Source organism: Seriola dumerili, unplaced genomic scaffold (assembly GCF_002260705.1).
Source record: "Seriola dumerili isolate Sdu_G_001 unplaced genomic scaffold, Sdu_1.0 BDQW01000621.1, whole genome shotgun sequence".
NCBI classification, from domain to species: Eukaryota; Metazoa; Chordata; class Actinopteri; order Carangiformes; family Carangidae; genus Seriola; species Seriola dumerili.
The window spans coordinates 675,072-694,984 of NW_019174876.1; the positions used below are offsets into that span (position 1 = coordinate 675,072).

Sequence of the window (19,913 nt, forward strand, 5' to 3'; positions counted from 1 at the left end):
ATTTTATAGGCACCAAACTTTCTGTGTGTGATTAGAGTCCTGGCCTGAACACACTCATGTACTCATATTCAGTGATACTCATAGCGCCCCCTTGTGGAAACAGGGAGTGTCATGTTTTACACTTGGATATACTTCTCCAAGCAGGGTCATCGAATCTTGACCCCAACATGGTCAGGAAATGCTAAAGAAGTTGGTGATGCACTGTAGTTAAAACTGTGACTTTTTGCGGAACAGCCTGCCCATGCGAATTTCGATCCTTCGCCATGAAAATTCAACTCGCTACAACTCCAGCATACATTGTCCAAACTGGCCCAAAATCTAAATGTATTATAAGACTCCCGGCCTGAACAGACCTATATGTCCATATTTAGTAGTATTCATACCATGCCACCTCATGGCAATATTATAATGTTATGATTTACTTTTTCATTTATTATTCCTAGAGAGTTGACCTGGGCGTCAAAAAACAGGTAAGAAAATAATTTGTTGAAGATGCTGATGCTTCATGGATGTCAATTTTGAGTTTTCACTAAAGCGCGTGGCTCTTGCGGGAAGTTAAATATGAAATAGGAAGTGGCTTTATGTCCATGACATATTGTCCAATTCCAAGATCATTGTTGGTTTATTCTCATCTTCAGACTGGTGCAATACTAAAGTGCAGAGCTTTTGAGTTTACGTCAAATGACCCGCCCGTGGTGGCACGGGGAATTTCAATCCTTCGCTGGGAAACAGGAAGTTGCTATAACTCCAGCATGCAGTGTCCAAAGGTCCAAACAGGCCACAACTATATAGGTTTGATGAGACTCCCGCAATTAACACATTTACATGCCCAGATTTAGCAATAATCATAGTGCCACTGAATGGATATATAGGAGGTGGTTATAACTCTATGATACTTTGTCCAATCTTCCCCAAATTTCAAGTTTGATGACAGTCTCACACTGAAGACATCTGCCTACTATTACACTACAGTCTCAGCACCACCTACTGAAAATAGGACATAACTCTTATGTTACAATGATATGATTCACATATTTTTACACATGTGTGTTTTGCACCACTTTCTAAGGAAAATAGAGAAAAAATGTCTGTTTTGGTTTGCATCTACAGGATGTGACTGACAAATGTGAGTATTTGGGCTCACAACAGTTTTGTAGCTACTTGAGAGTGTGAATTTGTGTACAGAAATGTACAATTTTGAATAAATATTCAGATCCAAGTGAAATGTTTTCAGTGCACACTTATGTTTAGTTCATGCAGTTCATATACAAGTAGTTTACCAGAGAATCAGTCATCAGTCAGGTCTATGATGACCATACTAACCAACTTCTTTGGTACTTCATTTTTTTACTGCGCAACTTTAAAGCAGTTCTCTAGTAACGATTTACCTTGTATAGACAGCAGTGTTATCTCATAATGTATGGAAGCAAAGAAAGGACAAAATAATTTTAATTGTACAGGCAACTGAATACACATTGTGAAATTTAACCACTTATACTCAAATGTTCAAATTCAAGGGTTTCTTTAGAGGACATGAAAATCAATTCAAGCTGGCTAACCACAGGGTTCAGACAGAACACAACGCACTGATCATTTAATTTTTTATTAATATAAATTACAGGTCAAATTATTTACCAACTGTTAAAATGACATTGTTTAAAATCATTGTTATTCAAGAAAACATGTCAACAAATTATCACACAAATATGCTTAATAAACAACTGAGTCATTACATAAGGTTATATTGTGTCAACTGATTAAAAGTCTGTGTAAATACAGAAATGAAATGCTATGAACCTTTTTGAGAACATTCTCAATTAGTTTGATTAGGGAAAGAAAGCTTCCTCAGGCACAAATTTATCATACAAATCATCTTTACAGTTCACAGTGAGGCTTTAGATTAAAGAACCTCCTTTTCATCAGTCACAAAATCTCATAAAAGTTTATGTTGTGTAGTTATGTTGCTACTTTTATTCACCAGCCTCAGTACCTACTTGATTGATGACAGAGAAAAATAAATTACAGCAGGCTGACATAAACTAAAAACATAAATCCACCAATTCTGAAACTGTAATAACAAAAATAGGGGAGCAGTGATATTGAAAAAGTCATCCAGTTTGCACATATTTCAATCATGTTGGAACATCACAGCATTTTAACAATAGATGTACTGAAAGTTTGTAGTATGAAATGTACTTGATTGAAAACTTTTAAAAAAGAATCCATGCAGGTGTTGGCTGAGGTGTAACCTTTCTTTATATCGACCCCACACAGCAGGGAGGGGGAATACTAATGCACATATACAGTGCATACATGGCTTCATTAAACACTCAATAACTGTCAGAAATTCATATTACCTGTCCTCACAGGTGCTTCTCACACACTTGACATACTTCATCTTAGACCATTTTCTGCCAAAAGCTTGCTGTGACACATACACATTCAAAATTCATGTGGACACACAGACAATGAGGAAGAAAAGGAAGAAACTACCTACACAAACAGCTACCTTTCTATCCTCCTGGGGTTGAGTGTTTGATACTCAAAATAGTAATTAAATTCTTATTACTCTAGTATCTTAAGAGGTTTTATGTAGCAGAAGGTTCAAAGTGGTATTATCACCTAACCCTAACCCTAACCCAGAGTATTTTACAGGGGAATAATTTTAATCTTCACTTGATGTTTCTGTTTGATTTCTGTTCTAATCTGCTAGGCCGCAGACTTGTGAAGAGGAAAACTTCATCCTTGTGAATTTTTTTGTTGATGCCTACAGTCATGGACAAATTAAAGCCTCTTTAACAACTATTATGACGAACAGTACAATGTCTATTTTAAATAGCATGTTGGTCCTTGTAGTCAGGGGAAACAACTAAAACTGATTTTGCTGTTGGTTTGTTCGCTTGAACATTATGTAACATTCATAATAACATTCTGGTCTTGTTGGGGAAAAAAGAGATGGCAAATCCATTCTGACTGGCTCACACAGAGGAGCCATCAGGCACACAATGGAATTTCTCTACAGAAAACATGGCAACGAAAACTGGAAATACTTGATTAATATTCAGAATTCTTAAAGCTGTTTTTTTGGCCTCAAAATATTGACTTAATTAGAGATTTTAAGATATAACTTTAATTCGTGGTTTTGTATCCATTCCCCTTTTCTTTCTAATAAACTTCAGATTGTTTAAGGTTGTTCACTCTTGGTTTTACACCCTTTGTTGTCCAAAACTCTCACCCAAGAGGACAAGCGTGTCAGTATACGATGGCCTTTAGAGAGGCTGATTCACCACAGAGAGATAATGAGTAGAGTAGGGAAGTCTAGATTCTTTCATACTGGGAAAAACCAGCTGCTGATGGTGAGTGAGGACCATCATGGATTGGATATGATGGGTTAGTACTGCTATGGTTGTGCCTATACAAGAAAAGTTGAAGGGTCCGAGCCAGGAATGAAGGTTCAAGGGTCAGCTCACAGTTTGGACCGCAGGGGCTTCAGGTACTTGTGGAAGGATTCATGTACCTGTGACAGAAAGAAGGTATGGGACATTTATTTAAATATTGAGCAAGACCAGGGGAAAAAAAAGCAAAGCAAAGAAAGCTATTTTTGTTCATGTAACTGACAAACTTAACATGAACCTATCTAGACTGTCTTGATGCAGCATATCTCAGTCATAATACTCGAACATTAAAGTCCTACAAAAATAAAAATGACTTTAACTGTTATCTAGTTTTCACAACAATATACATCCATACATATCAAAACATTAATGGTGTCAATCAAACCACCAAACAATAAAACTATCACTGCATAAAACTACTGCCCCTGTCATATCAAACTGCTTCTCTTGTCAACAGATATAACACATAAATTAGCTAAGAAGATCTGAAAATACTAATTTACTGAAACTCATTAAACTCATTGTCATTAATATTATTTTACTTTGGTGACCCTGACTGACCTCTGTGGAGTTCAGGGGTGAGCGGCGAGCCCAGTCAAACAAGTGCTCATAGACGTTTCCATCATATCGTCCCAGGACCGAGTTCAACTTCTTGTCATGGACATCAAAGGCATCTACCAGCGCCACAGCATTGGGCCTCAGCTGAGACAGCAGCTCCTTAATACGAACAGACATCAGCAGCACCTGGGGCACAGTCAGTAGTCCAGCCTGAAAAAGAAAAAGATGGGAGCTGTAGATGAAAACATGCAGCTGGACCTCACTCAGGTGTGCAAGCAGTGAGGAAACATACAAGAGACACAGTGGGTTGTCCATGCAGATTTCAGAGCAAGCATGAAGTCATATTACCAGCCGCGACAGTGGGACTGGAATGGTTTCCACCTTGTGAGTTTGTGCGCGTGTGTGTGTCATCAGGGCAAAATGTGGTCCTGGAGACACCTACTGTAGCAGCAACCACCACAGAGGTGGTTTTGAGTACTTTGTTTAATCTGTTTGTCTGTCTGTGGGCAGATTATTGTCACTGTGGTAGCATCACAACCTTGTAAGATGCAGCCACAAAACTTTAGTTCAGCTCAAAATGAAGGCCAAGTTCAAGACGGGTGTGGTTCAACCCATGACTACTGAGTACTAATAACAATGTAGTAATGACTACTGAGTTCTTGTGGGTCGGAACATCAACATCTTGACGGGTGTAACAGCTGGTGTGATCCCATTGCAAGATGGTCTCTAGTATTTTATTTAAATTCCATGCTCATAAAATTAAATTTCATTTCTTTTATTTACACAGCAGAAAAGACGACAGCCAACCAGACACACAGATCCAACACACAAAGACCCCATTTTGTTAACTCCAAGACAAAGGGGCAATTGAGGCTGGTTTTTCATAGGGAAACTGACAGAGAAACGGACAGACCAACAGTACAAGGAGTACACAAATAACTGGAGCAGATTTGCACAATATGTCTGTAATATGTGTAATAAGCTCAGCCACTGACTGTAACCATATTGGTTCTACATGTTCTGATTTTTCTGACCTGTAAGAAGTCTCCAGAGTTTTGTGTGATGCCATGCAGGGCGTAGAGTAGAGCCAGGGTTGACAGCACTGAGTGTATGGCTGTGTCGCCAATCTCCCCCAGCTTATCAGTAAAGAGCTTCACTACAACGTAGTGACAGTGGGCCTGGAGACAAAAAACAGGAGCACATGTAGATGAATGAAAGAGACTCAGCGTGACAAATAGGAAAGAAAGGAACAGAAATATTAGAAATAGGATGTATGTCAGCAGGCTTTGAGCTTGCAAACTAGAGGAAACCTTAAAACTACTATGTAATGATCACACATTGTCTTGATGAGATATTTAAAAAATTACATTAAAAATGTGAGCTTTAAGATAATACAATGATAAACTGATGCAGAGAATCTAATTTTAGACAATTTGTCAGCTTCCATTACCTCTGCCCCTAGGACAATATTAAAAGGTTGGCTGAGATGCCATGCCTGTTACAGTATGCTGACTTCTGGTGTAAGGTTAGGTATAATTCACTTTAAAATTCAAATGTGCTCGCACGCACACACACACACACACACACACACACACGCACACACACAGACACACACTGAACTTACATCTGAAGCTCTGACCAGGTCGATAGCACTGTTGTTCCAGGCGTCCTCCTGGCTCTTCCTGCGCTGCAACTCCTGTTGGATGCTCTTAGCTGCCATCTCTACTAGGCTACAAACACACAGATAATCTGCATTAAAAAATGACTGCTAACACACAGTTGTCTTTCTCCTTTTGTTCCTCTGATGTCTCAACTGGCAGGCTACAATTTGTCCCTCTCCAACAGACTGGTTTAGCCGCTGTTTGTGCTCCCCACACAGCTGACACTGACTGCTAAATGAATTTAGATCTTACTAATGCTGACAGTATCCATGGATATAGTCAGGGCAGTATATCATACCAGACAGAGAAAAGGACAAAGGCAGAAATATGGGCCACAGCAGATTGAGGCAGACACTGACTAGACTATCAGGGTCATTAATGTTGACAGCTGAAGCTTTGGCCAACAACAACACCTGAGACACTGGGGGGGGGGGGGGGGACCACAACGCAGCAGACAGTGTGTCTGCTATCTATCCCTCCTCTCTTTAGGCACGAACACAATTACGGTAAAAAACATTAAATAATTAAACCAGAATTGAAACCACAGACCATAGTGCAAATATTTCACTTCAGGTCACTTTTTTCTCTACTGCTTTTGTCTCTTACATGGCAGCTCGTAGTTTGTAGACCTCAACCAGACTCGCCAGGTCATTAATGTCGACCACAGTTGGTCTAGCAGCGACCGGCTGGGGCTGCACTCTCCGATACTCTGCTTCATTCAGGTACGACACGATGCCACTCAGCTGCTGGCCGTTCTTAGCCTGCCGGTAGCTCTTCACCAGGTATCTGTACAGACAAAAGTATAGGATGCACACGGGTGAGGGCTACACAGTTAAACATTGGTGCATGATAGGGCCGTCACTTTTTATTCGAAATTCGAACATTCATTCGAACGTGGGGTTAAAAGTTAATAATTCGAGCTGTTTTGACCTGTTAGAAACGTAGGCTGCAATCTCCATAAGCGCATCAGACCATCGGCACGTAATATCGTAAATAACAAGAGCCGAACTTGATGCAGATCATGTTGATACACGTGTTTCTGGTAAATAATATGAGAAATAATGACGGACCGTTTGGCTTGACTATCGGTTCCATGTTTTACCTTGCTACATTTTTAATTCAAAGGTGTCAGAGCTCCCTCCTGTTGTCTGTTGTACTTTGTGTTCTATGTTAATCTAGCACTTTGAGACTTTGAGTTTCACTGAATGAAAAGTGCGGCACATTTCTTTTTTTTAAACATTGTTTTATTGAGAGCAAATTGCAGGTCATTTCCAATTCGTTTGATCTTGATTTTTTTATTTTGAAAAAGTGACAGCCCTAGTGCATGAGCTAGCTACTGAACTCTTTGAGTATACAAATCATGCCATACCCAAATGCAATATTTATTGTGGTTCTTGTTAAGAAATTGGCATCTATTTCTTTTCCAATTCAATTCTTCCCACATGACTTTCATGATGTTCATCATCAATGTGAAGTGATGAGTTAGGAAAGTCAGATATTGTGCTACACCACCAAAGCTGATGTTTAACACCTACATCAGTTTCAATAGTGATGTTGTTTAAGGGTTGTAGAGAAGGCATTAAGTTAAACATAAACAGTAGGCATGTTTGGAAACAACACACTATACTGTTCACACCCCCACTAGGTCTTCACATGAAAGTGATCACAGTAAACCACCACATATTTCCATGCCTTTCTAGCTTTGTGCAACCTGTTTTTACTAATCCCCATCCAAGTCTGGTTTCATATATCAACCTATTCATTTATTCCCATTCACAATACCTTTGGCCTTTGTGTGTGTACTTCATGTTCAGGAATGAGCTCACTGTGTAATTGAACATTTCAAGAACTGCTCACACTTCACAATACATTCCTCCAAATGAAGCAAATAGAAATTCAGAAACAGAACTGCTGACCTTTATAGTGCTACTGATACCACACCATGACTATTATTTAGGGTTATAAAACGTGACCCGTGTTTGTTTTTGCTGTGGGAGGAGTGCGAGTGTGTCGCCTGAATTAGTGATATGGTAGGACTGCTGTGTGGGCGCACATATATGTCTGAATGTGTCTCTGTTTTGCTCTTTGTCTATTTAGGCGTGTGACAAAAACGATAGGAGATGGTGTGTTTAAGTACCTGTACTGATGAGGAGTTTTCATAAGGGAAAGTGTTTCATCTTACAGCAAAAGTTAAGTAAAATAATTATATACCTCCAACTGTATGAGCAGTCTGACATCATAGTACCAATAACAAAACGTTTGTATCGTGTGTTTGTGTCAGCAGTGGGTGGAGAGCTTGATGGGCTGTGAACTATGGTGCATGTAAGGTGTCACATTTGTGGTCATCCATTTCTGTGTGATGACGTACCTTGCAGTCTGCAGCATCATTACTGTGTTCTCACCCTCATAAGTGCAGGTAGGGGTGAACTCGACGTAAATGTCAGGCAAGGCACTGCTGCGAGAGTAGCCATGGCCACCACACGACATGCGGCACACTTCAATTCCAGCATTGGTTGCCCACGTGGTGAAGGCCTTCAGACCCGCAGACAGAGCATGGAGCTGTAGATTGAAGGGCAAAGAGAGTGGAAATAGTTTCCTGCAAGTCTAATTATATTTAAAAGATCATCAAGCAAGGAAACAAATAAATGACCCAGAGGTTTTAAAATATAGAATGATGTAAACCAGAGCACACACACTTATTTACATTTATGTATGCACTAGAATTAGCCATGGATGGCTGATTTCTAATATTGCTATAGGCTAGAGTATTTCCGTAAATATTTAGATTAATAAAAACTAATTTATATTAACTAGGAGCTAAAATATTGGGTACAGTTGCTATCTGTGCACCTTTCAAGGCACAGAGATGAAACTGAAAAGCTAGTTCTTCTCCTTGGTGCTCAGTCATAAAAAACATAAGTGTCATTTCTTAGATAGTTGACTTCAACCAAATTTTTGCACTCCACAATGCATCCTTTCTATCATAAAATTATATTATAGCTTTACTTATGTCACTGTAAGCTAAGCAACTGATTAACAAGTATTGTGCATACACAGCATATAACTGATTATGTTGCAAATACGGATTATTGAGGTTTATGTGTGAAAAAAATCACTTGACCTGACTAAAATATGAGAAAGTCAGTCAGGCCATGTCATGGCCATGCTGTATGAATTCAGTATGTAGAACGCTGATATATAAAGTAGTTAATTAAAAAAAATTACATTAAGACATATTGTGAATTCAGTGAAGTTACAGCTCTTAAGTGTCCCAACAAAACTGACTGCTATCATTTTAAGAAAGTGTAATCAGATAGGCGGCCAACAGGTCAGGGGACAGAGGGGTCGAAGCCAGTAGAGTCAGTCTATGAGCAGAATATTTGCAGTACTTGAAAGTTGTGCCTGTTTTCTTGCTGGCTGACCAAGCTAGCAATGATGTCAGTAAACAATCTGGAGTTTAAATGATTAAATAGGTGTTTGCTTGTACCACACACTTGGTTGGTTTACATCACCCCCAAAAATAGTTGGAAAGACTGAGACTAATCTATCACCTCGTCGGTCAGTATGCGTCACCATCAGTCAATCTGTCATCATCAAGCTTAGATCACATCCTACATGTGTATATCAGCGTCAGTACCTCAGGTAGTTCACTGAAGTCCCCCTGGTTGATGTCTCCAGTGATGCGGTGGTAGGTCTGCCTCATATACTGGCCAACAAAAGTGAAGGCATAGGACATAGCCAGAAGAGGGAACAGCTTGTATTGCTGCGTCTGGTAGTCGAGGATCTGGGGCTCTGGCTCTCTGCGGAACAGAAACACACAGGTTTGATTTTTCATTATGTCATAAAAGGTTGTATTTCCCTTTCATTCATGAGCATGTGGTGAGAGATCAAATCATTACAAAACCAATGGTATTTCCATTTGCTGTTGGAATTATGTAGCTATTTGTGAACCAAGAGCCAAGAATTTGGTTAAATACAGTAATACATTCACAGTTTGTCATTCTATCACTTGAGACTTTTTCTCACAAATGTTTTTTCCATCATGGCAACATTTTTTTCTGGTGCTGCCAACTTACAAAACTTGTAGTAGTAGAAGTAAAATAATTCATTAACAATTTCAGACCTGTCACTTGTCCATGCATGAACTGTTGTGTTTGTTGGCTTGACTGCAACACAGAACCAGCCTTATAATCACGAATGTCCCTGACCGACCGATCACATGTCCATCATTGGTCAGCCGAATGCCACGTGACTGAGTTGGAGTTTACCCATTGGCTGTTGCTCTTTCAAAAGGATTTGGCGCAAACAGGTTTTATTTAGGGCGGGTTGTTTACAGCCTGCAGTGTTGCAAAGTAGCTCATTTATTGCTAGATTTAGAGATTTGCTTTTCCAAACAAGACTAGGTATAAACAAAGTATATGGGTGGACTGTGTATGGGTGCCAACTGTAGGCTACACCTCTTGTTATAGCAAGTCACCCAGCCACCCTGTTTTCCCAGCTTCTCAGGAGCTGCATGGAAGCGGAAATAAAGTGATATTCTGTCGAGCAATCATTTTACAAGTAAATATAGCCGAAACCACATCACAGTCCTTGTCTTTAATTCATGTGGGCTGCATTTCAGTCACCATTTCATACTTGTTCTGTTGTCTGATACCATAAACAGAAAAAAATGTAAATGAGAACAAATAAAATACTGTTTATGTGAGCACAGAGGGTAGGAGAGATGCAAATAGGTAATGAGCTGAAACCAGGTGGCATTAGGCAGAGTGCGAATACGACCACAACAGTTTTCAACTTCCTCAACTTAACACTTTGACCACACCATACTAGGTTTAGACCTAGTCTTGTTTTTACTTGTAACTTCTATGAGCCATGCAGCGTTTGTGTAACTGTTTGCAGAAGTGTCATTATATATGTCAAAATATTCTTTTGTACTGACTGACCCCGGCCGAAGTTCAGACTGGTGTCGGACAGAACTGTAGCGGATGGCAATTGTGCAGGACTTGGAGAGGGCCCGAGCTGATTCGCCTACAATCATAGAGCGGATGAACACCATGGTGCCGTAGGTCAGCTTTGCACTTGGTGGCTTCACATAGGTTCCATCTGGCTCCACCTAGTGGCAAGATAGAGTCATTGTGAGATGAGATGCTTAGGGAGAAAAAGTCACACTCTAAATGCAATATACTACATACATACACACCATTACTCACTAAACATCCTGCAGTATTCTGACACAATGAAATCAAGATATATTAAGACGATTAAAACATCAGTTTTTCATGGCAAAGGAAAAATCTAATCTATTAGTGGTACTTCTTCCATTTCTTTGACAAAATAGCTTGTATATACAATGCAACAGTCATTCCCTATTGGTAAACAAAACACACATTAATATCTAGCAGACAGGTATTGGTGGAAACACAACCATCAAAAGAGCTTTGGTGTAATAGCACTGCCAGTATTCCTTTCGTAAAAGAAGACCAAACCTCAGAAAATAAGAACTATCTAATCAACCTAAAATGTTTCTAAACCGAAACAACCCTAGTAAAACCAATGCTGTTTATAGAAGCGACTCAAATAATGGCACATCACCTTGGCATATTTCATCAGCATGTTCTCCCGTGGGATTCGTACATTCTCTAGTTTCAGAAAGCCATTGTCAACTTCATTAAAGCCAAACTTGGGGCCGATATCTCCAACCACAATACCTAAGAGACACAGAGAAAAATAGTAAGTAGGAATGTCAAAAAGCCAGATCCAAACAGGCAATGTGGCACACAGAGAGAAAGTTATTGAAGACTGACTTTATCACAAACACCACATCCAGAGAAATGTTGCAGTTACCTGGCAGGGGTTCATGTGTGTTCATGTCACGGATGGGCACGATGAAAGCGTGCAGACCATGGCAATTTCCCTGAGTATAAAGCTGGGCTAGGACTATGGCATGGTTTGAGGTCTTTCCAACTGGAAAGAGAGAGAGTGACAGGGTTAAAAATAGTTTATTCTCAATGTCAGTCAGGTTTTCTAAGCCTGAAACGGAAATGAGAAAAAAAACATTGTAACATCTTGAGGAAAATGTTACATCAAATAATCTTATTCATCATTTAAGTCCTTATTTATACTATAGGAATTGTGATACTACCCAAATTCCAGGCTGTAAAATAACTCTGTTTGGTCAATTAACTGTGAAAGTACTTACGTCCTCCAGGCCACCATTTGATGGAACTGACAGTGGGACTGTTCAGGACAAACTCCTGTGTGGCTGGATCATATGTGGCGGTGGTCTCCAGCCCTCTGAGGTGCGTGCCTTGAGAAAGACAGCATATCAAAGCCCACCGAACGCATACAGACAGAACACACATATACAGAGTACACAGTTGAAAAGCAAAAATGAATGATTACTCAGCAATGGCGTAAGACATTAAGATATTATTCTGTCAAGCATGTTCACAAATGGCATTAATCACAGAACTAACCACTAACATTAAAGTGATATGAAGAGACTGAAGATGAATCAATTAATAATACAGAATATATATCACACAAGCAAAAAAAACTTCGAACTCAAAACTTCAATAGGATAATGGATAAAAAATACGTTTAGCCCTTTAGAGTTTGAAATTTGCATAAATTGGTATTTGAACACTTGAAATAAAAAATGGATGAAGTCACAAACATACATCCAACATAAAGGAGCAAAGCAGTGCTTTGTGTAGGTGTTTGACAGATCTAAAGAAGAATATGTAACAATCACATTTCAAGATTGATTCACTTCATGCTGTATCTACGGCATGCCTTTGACAGACAAAACGGGTCCACATGGGGTTGTGTATGGTGGGTTTCCTAATCAGTTTTCAGTGTGAATGGACTATTCAAGCTGGAATGCATGTTGCTATACTGATCTTTGGGCAAAGACAGATCCCAACCCATGCAAAAACACATATACAACTAGAATTACCACCTCACAGTTGTATGCCTCTGCCAAGCAGCCCAGTTGCAATTGAATTCTTGAGTTATGGCCAAAAACCTGTTTTGTGGTCCTTTGTGACCTTTGACCACCAAAATCTAATCAATTCATCAAAGAAATTCCCTCAAGGCGTTCATGAAATATCATGTTCACAAGAATGGGATGGACGTACAGACAGAAAACCCCAAAACACAATGAAATCATCATAAAATGAATCCAAGATGGTTAGTAAAGGCAATATTTCTGTCTAAAAACATAAAAAGGGCTGGTAAGAGAAGAAGAAAGGCAATTTGTCAATGACAGCTATCTGGTGCAGGCTGGTCATCAGGGGGCATCAAACAGGAAGGAAAATCACATTTTGTACAAACTGGGCTTATTTTAACAGTTGTTTGGCACCATTTCCTTTGGTTTTTATATTTCATTCATATTTATATATTATTGGTGTACATTTTTTTATCCATCTATTATAACTTTATACTTGTCCAGTGGGTCAACTGACACAAACAGTCAAAGCGGTAGAAAATAATTCACCTGTTTCCGCTTATCAAATATTCGACCAACTGTCCTTGACAAAGTGGTGTTTACACACAGTTTGTTAAGGGCAGTTTAGAAAATAAGTTAAACTTGGGATTCCTTTACAACCTGTCTGCACACTTGTATAGCTTTTCCTACAATCCTATATCCTATATCCAAAACAAATGATGGGAAGGATGTTAAAAATGTTTGGCTGTTGGACAAACAAATTTTCTCAGACAATTATTAATGGAGGTTTAGTACAAATCCATGTTAGAAAAATAAACTTCTGCTAATTACCTTCACATTTGTTATGGTAATTATCAAAATCTTAAAAATGTAGCATCAGTCTACATTGTTATTACGGCACAGTGTTGGGGTCTATTGTCAATGACAAAGATAAAGCCAAGCCAACGGTTTGGCTTCAGTTCGCTTCAGTCTTAGAAAAAAAAACAACAACAAAACAAAACGCTGCCTTGTGCAAACCAGCCTGATAGATCGGACTGCTCTGTTCATTTTACCGTGGCCCATCTCAGTCTGTGCGTAGGTGCCGATGATCTCTAGGTTCCAAGCGGGCATGAAGTAACGGTCCATTTGCTCTGGGGTGGCCTGGTTGAGCAGTGTGGGCAGGAACATCCCCAAGTGAAGATCCAAGGGCTCTGGCCTGTCGGGGTGCACACAGCTAGGCCACGCAGGACAGGAGCGCACGGAAAAGAAAAGCAGGTGGTAAAGTGGAAGAGGCAAGTAGGGAGATGCATAGAGAATTTTTGATGGAAGCCAGATTATGGAAAGTTTAAACCAATGTGAAGTGCAGATGATTGAGGAGAGAACGTTGAATAAAATATTTTTAAAAGTCCACAGCAGGGGTTATGGGTAGGAATTGATTCAAAGAAAGAAAAAGTGAGGACAGAGATAAAGATGTGCCAGGAAGGATGGAAGTGACAAAGACAAATTAAAACAGCTTGTGAGCATGTCATGCATATTGGAACGGTTGATTTGATCATACGGCCATATTTTGGCTCGAAACTCAATTTATTTACACTTTTTTAAATCTGACTTTAGAAGCTGAATCGCTGACGTTCTCTGCCACGTGTTTGAATACTTAAGTTATGTACAATACTTAGCCTAGTCTAGTCTTAGCCTGTTCTCAGTGTAGGCTCTGCTGCTCTGCCTAACAGGCTATGACAGTGTGAATAAGAAAAGTCAATTAATCACTGAGTTGAATTAAAGAAAATTATTACGTAACCCTTTTGATAACTGATTAATTGTTCAACTCATTTTTTAAGGAAAACTGCCAAAAAATAATGATTCCAGGTTCTGAAATGTGAGACATTGATTCAGCTGTTCATTTTCACAAGAGAATAATTGTGAAGAAAAATGCAAGACTAATCGACAATGAAAATAATTATTTGTTGCAACCCCGAGGAGAGAACGTTGTGATCAAGGACACTTTAGATGATGACATAAATGATACTCTGTGACTCTGGCCCAGTGTTGGCTCAAACCTGCCAAAACACAGGTGACCAACATGTTCATTAAAGAGGGGGCCATCAGTTCTAAACTTTCAGTGTGGCTTTGCACAGATGAAATACAAATTAATAATAACATGCACTTGGCTTTGTTACAGAAAGGAAACAAACAATAGCTGGCTTGGCCTACATTCTCTGACACCATAGATTTGTCAGCCTCTCAGATTACAAAGACACATTCAGAACTCAGCCTCATTACGCTATCCCAGACCACATACTTCTGCAGCACATAATGTAACTTCACTTATTTTTGATTCAAGGACAGAAAAATTTGTTCTGACTAGTTTGTAACCAGTCTACATCACCTACTAATTCACACATCAGACAGACTAGATAATTAAGACTGATTACTGATTAGAATTCATCAGAAACTGAGTCTGTCACTTGTAAAAAGATGAAACGCAATCAATAGACAGCCATCAAAATGCGCAGAGGCTTCTCATCAGTGCATAATCATTACATACAGAGGAAATGAGAGAGTTGTGAGTAGGAAAGCAGTAGAACTAACTAATGTTGATGGGAATATATTTTGGAACAGATGAAACAAAACTAACTAAGGGACAACCACTAGAAGAGCGATGTTAATAACGCAGCTACATGTGCAACAAGGCAGGAATTACCACCTCTTGTTAGGACAAAATGTTATGAACACAATTGTCAGAATACATACTGTTCACATGCAGCTACTGTGAATGTTCTACATGATTTGGATCTGTCAAACACATACAGCAAATCACCAAAACTATTCTTGGTACTGAAGTTTTTGAGTCCTGCTGAAATGGGCTTTTTTTCCTACTCTATATATATTTGTGGCTAAAGATTCAAAATTGTGAATGCAAATTTGTGCTTTTCTATATAATCTGAGGGCCTTAAACAACAATCAGGTAAATAAGTCAAGGGCTAAGTCCAGGACTGACCGTGACCCAGCTCAGTTTGGGCATATGTGCCCACGAGTTGGAAGGAGTCTGCCAGAGGTAACCATTTCCTGGACTGCTGATGGTCACACTGGCTGTACAGGGTCGGGGTGAACATGACAAAGTGTAGCCCCATGGCCTCGTGGTGGTTGCCACAAACCATACTGGGTGAAGGGAAAGTATAGGATACACAACTGAAGATCACACTTGCTGTAACTCAAACATTGTGAAACTGATGTTTTTGCTGACTCACTACATTATGAATGCCCTGAAAGACACTGTGATTTGGTTGAAGTACTTCAGCATTAGGACCAGATAAACTGGCACCACAAGCAAAGTATAACAGGTATTAATGTGATCCTCTTCTATCAGTTTTTACTAGCAGCCACAATTAAAACGCTGACTGTGAAAAAACCACTGTGTATACATCAAACAGACCGACAGACAGAAGAAACAAAGCACACTGAAAGTTTGACCAAAATCTAAAAAAAAAAAGTCCTGTAATATAAAAACTGTAGCTTTTGTGTGAGTTGTAAAGTGTCAGTGTCAAGTGAAAGCACTTTAGGAACATGCATAGTAAAAGTAATAAAAAGTAAAAGTAAAAGAACAAATAAAAATGCTTGAAAGGATGATCTATTACATTGCATCACATTTTACAACTGGTTAAAGCTGCACACCCTCTGACACAGTTTTAATCTCATGATGTACTTTGCTCCAGCTGTATCTGTTTGTGTTTCGAGGCCAAAATCAGCTACATAGATTGTCCATCAAGCTACATTTTATACCACACATTTTCCCCAAAAACAAATGCAAGTGATTTGAATTTTGTACTGTTTATAAACCCTCATATTGTTTAGCTGTTTGATACAGTTACAGGACAGTTGTGTAACTTTTAACATGTTAAAAAAGTCCACCAACCTTGTGTACAAAAACTCATCATATGCCCCTGACCCAGTCCACTGTTAATGCTGTGCTCATGCCATTAAAGTTATGAAGTAGTCAGTGGCATTACAGCCAAATGGTGTGACATGTCTACCACATACAGTGTGTGTAATGAATATATTAATGAGTACATACTAACTTTGCCAGCTTTAGCTTTTGGCTGAATATTTTGTAATTGTGGAGTAATTTCTTACTCTTCTCATAACTGATATTTTATTTCTGAAGTGTTACACTCTTTGTATACCTGAGGCACTTAACCATTCCATATTTATTTACCAAACAAAATTAAGGACTATCAAATGCCATGCTTTTCTTGCTAAACATTTTAGTTTAGATTTTAGTGATGCGATATATAAATGTGAAATATATCTCCTTGTAACAAAACTCTCATATTCAGGTACCACAACAGACAGGTCTAGTATTCAAATCAATAAGCTGAATTTTTTTTTTTACAAAATCTGTCAAGAGTTTAATACTGAAAATGTTTTTTTGCACTTCAAAAGGACTTACAGTGGATTTGACTTTGTGTCACATGTCCACTCTTTTACCACATACCTCTTATAGCAGTAGATCTCCTCTGGGTCTGCAATGCCATACTCTCTGAGTTTCAGGATCATTTGGGCACTTTTTCGAACAGCCTGGTCATAGCGCTCACTGCGGGACAAGAAGTTTGGGTCCTCCTCCTTAAAGTCTGGGTCGCTGAGAACCATTGACTCTACAGTGGATAGTAGAAAGTAAATTAGATATGTATCTTTTAGTGTCTATACAACTAGAAGTGAAGTGAATGATATATCATAAATGTTTAACAGGACATTTTCAAGTCGGTTAAAATTTGTGAATGTGTACCCACATGTGAAAATGTGTGCAATTTGTTTGTGTGTATCAGCATTCCCAGCCTGACAACAATCACATGCCTTTGGCCGTGCAAGCTATGAGCACCTAAACTTTGAATAGTGATAAATAATTTAAGATAAAGATAACAAAACTTTGAAAATACAGTTTCTTGGTCAAGTGCAAAAATGTTCAGCTTAGTGTCATTATTGCCTCTGAAACAGTCTGGATCTCCTTGCGCCTACTTGAACTTCTCCAAATGTCTGTGAGCTTAATGGAACTAAGGTCTCCCAGCACAAGATTACTGGCATGTATACAATACACCCATGCATGATCAAGGGAGACCTACATCAGTAGCTGTGTCACAATGGAGGGGATGAATCCTGGAAAGTCAATATTTTATAGATAAAATACATATGTACAGTCCCATTCAAGTGAATGGGAAAGTGTGTCCAAATTTTTGACTGGCGCTCTATATTTGATTTAGGGCTGACAAATGATTGCAATTGTATTGAAATCACAATATGGCCAGGTCCACACCGCAGGACCTTGCAATTTTTTGACAAAGGTAAAATGTTTCACAGCACACCATTATGAATGAAGCATTGTGCTGCTAGAGAAATGCCCTGCCCTACAGCGTATTCTCCACATGTAAGGGAACATGCTTGTTTGATTTGGACCCCAGCAAAAATCACATCGTCATTATGAGTCATCAGTGAGAAATAAATGCAAAAATTACCATTCCCACTAAAATGTAACTCATATTGCAATCGCAATATCTGTCAAAATGTTCGCAATATGACTTTTTCTGCATATCGTTCAGCCCTAATGCTGACAAGGCCTGTGTTGAGAAATGAAGCCTTCAGTTGTCAGAATTTGGGAGACACAACCAGTGTAATTTCAACATCCTGTAATCCACTGTACATCAGTTATTTGTTCAGTGGAGTGTTCAGGTGAACTTCAAAAACTTTGGGGGAAAAATAATGTGATCTTGATGTATTTGCATTGAGATTCTATGAGTCACTAGTAAATGAATCATTTGAACTAGACCAATGAATCAGTCAATGCAGGATAGCTAAGCTATAACCTCCACACCCACAGAACTACAGATCCAGGTTTTGCCCACTTGTGCTTAACCCTCTTTTGATAAATCTGGAGTCAATTCAAACATCAGTTTTGGTCTCTTTGAGGTGAGATTGTCTCATTTGAGGAGGAGCTTTGCGTTAAGCAGCATGAACCCATGGACTCAACCTTCCTTGCGTCAACAATCCAGGCTGGTGGTGATGTTGTAATGGTGTGGGGAATGTTTCTTTGACACACTTTGTGCGCCTTAAAACCAATCAATCATCATTCGAATGCCACAGCCTGTCTGAGTATTGTTGCTGACCATGTGCATCCCTTTATGGCCACAATTTACCATCTTCTAAAGGCTACTTCCAGCATGATATTGCACCATGTCACAAAGCAAAAGTTGTCTCAAACTGGTTTCATGAATATGACAATGATTTACTTCAGGGCCTCCCTAGTCAAAACACCTTTGAGATGTGGCAGAATGGGAGACTGGCGGCATGAATGTGCAGCTGACAAATCTGCAGAAATTATGTGATGCCTTCATGTCAACAAGGGTCAAAGCAGTGTGTGTGTAGGGTTGGGCTATAAACATATATACATATATATATATAGGCCTATGGTCTTTAATGACTTGCCCTGTCCTTACCCAAGACAAAAGTCTGGTCTGGGTTCAGTTGCTGTTTAACACCAACCACATTTAATCAAGCATACAGTATGTTTTTGCTATGCTACCTACAACGCTGTGTTTTGCCTGAAGACGGTGGGAATAAAGTATCATAGTGTCTGAAACGTGAAATTCACTTGTACAGGTATTGAAACGCAGCACTAACCGATGGTAAACATTACATTAGTGCACAACTGAATAACTGATAAATTACTGTAAGGACGTTTGCTAGATGACACTAACGCCGAATTTGTCACCGAAACATATCAAATCACCCTAACATACCTAACTTTAGAAATACCCTCTTATAGTGGACTTTAGGTGAGATACGTTTCCAAATAACCTAAGAGTTTAGTGTAATTCAGGACAACTACAAAGTTGCGTAGCGGCCGTTGAAACGCACAGTTGCTAGCAACTCTATAGCTAACAGCCGATAAAAGCATTGCTAGGTTAGCGAATTTTTCTCCAACAAAACTGTTTTCTTAGCAAATAATCATCACTAAAATCACATCAGATTTGAAGTATCTGCAGTAAAAAGAGCAATAACTCCTATCGGGCATGGAAGACATTTCAAACTCACCAATTTCTCGTCTTCTTTTGGTCTTCTCTGGGCTCCCGTCTAAAATGTTAGTCAGTTTCTCAACGTCAAAAGTGGCGTTTTGCCGCTCTTTCATAATATCAGGATTCATGGCTGTGTATCAGACTGAAAACACTATTTATCGTGGAAAAAAACAATGAGAATAGTGTTGTATAATGTCCTTCTATTGCAACCTGACGGGATGACAGGATGAAACAACGCAGCCGCAGAGAGGTGCAGGGAGGCGGAGACTGACTGATCACATGACAAGTAGCCATACCCCGGTAGTTC

The 19,913-nt window shown here is 39.2% G+C and overlaps 1 protein-coding gene across 2 annotated transcripts; it reads right to left on the reverse strand.

The window, feature by feature from the left end:
• Positions 1 to 1,587: 1,587 nt before the first annotated feature.
• On the reverse strand, positions 1,588 to 19,855 carry acox1 (acyl-CoA oxidase 1). 2 transcript variants are annotated; one of them, XM_022764984.1, is made up of 14 exons: positions 19,626 to 19,855; positions 17,035 to 17,194; positions 13,616 to 13,776; positions 11,814 to 11,921; positions 11,459 to 11,578; positions 11,207 to 11,322; positions 10,558 to 10,727; positions 9,252 to 9,414; positions 7,983 to 8,173; positions 6,221 to 6,400; positions 5,578 to 5,683; positions 4,988 to 5,131; positions 3,957 to 4,163; positions 1,588 to 3,517 (listed from the first exon to the last, which is right to left on the reverse strand). In XM_022764984.1, the coding sequence occupies exons 1-14, from the start codon at positions 19,732 to 19,734 to the stop codon at positions 3,467 to 3,469; spliced, it is 1,986 nt and encodes a 661-aa protein (XP_022620705.1). In that variant the 5' UTR covers positions 19,735 to 19,855; the 3' UTR covers positions 1,588 to 3,466. The 2 variants fall into 2 exon arrangements, with proteins under 2 accessions (XP_022620705.1, XP_022620706.1); XM_022764985.1 differs by lacking the exon at positions 13,616 to 13,776 and adding an exon at positions 15,541 to 15,701.
• Positions 19,856 to 19,913: the final 58 nt, after the last annotated feature.

Excerpts from the sequence above, each read along its gene's own strand:
- acox1 (XM_022764984.1), bottom strand. The coding sequence starts at position 19,734 with ATGAATCCTGATATTATGAAAGAGCGGCAAAACGCCACTTTTGACGTT. Across the intron at positions 13,777-17,034 it reads GAGATCTACTGCTATAAGAG|CTGTGTGCACCCCGACAGGC; the intron begins GTATGTGGTAAA and ends TGCGTGGCCTAG. Across the intron at positions 3,518-3,956 it reads CACCCCTGAACTCCACAGAG|GTACATGAATCCTTCCACAA; the intron begins GTCAGTCAGGGT and ends TTTCTGTCACAG.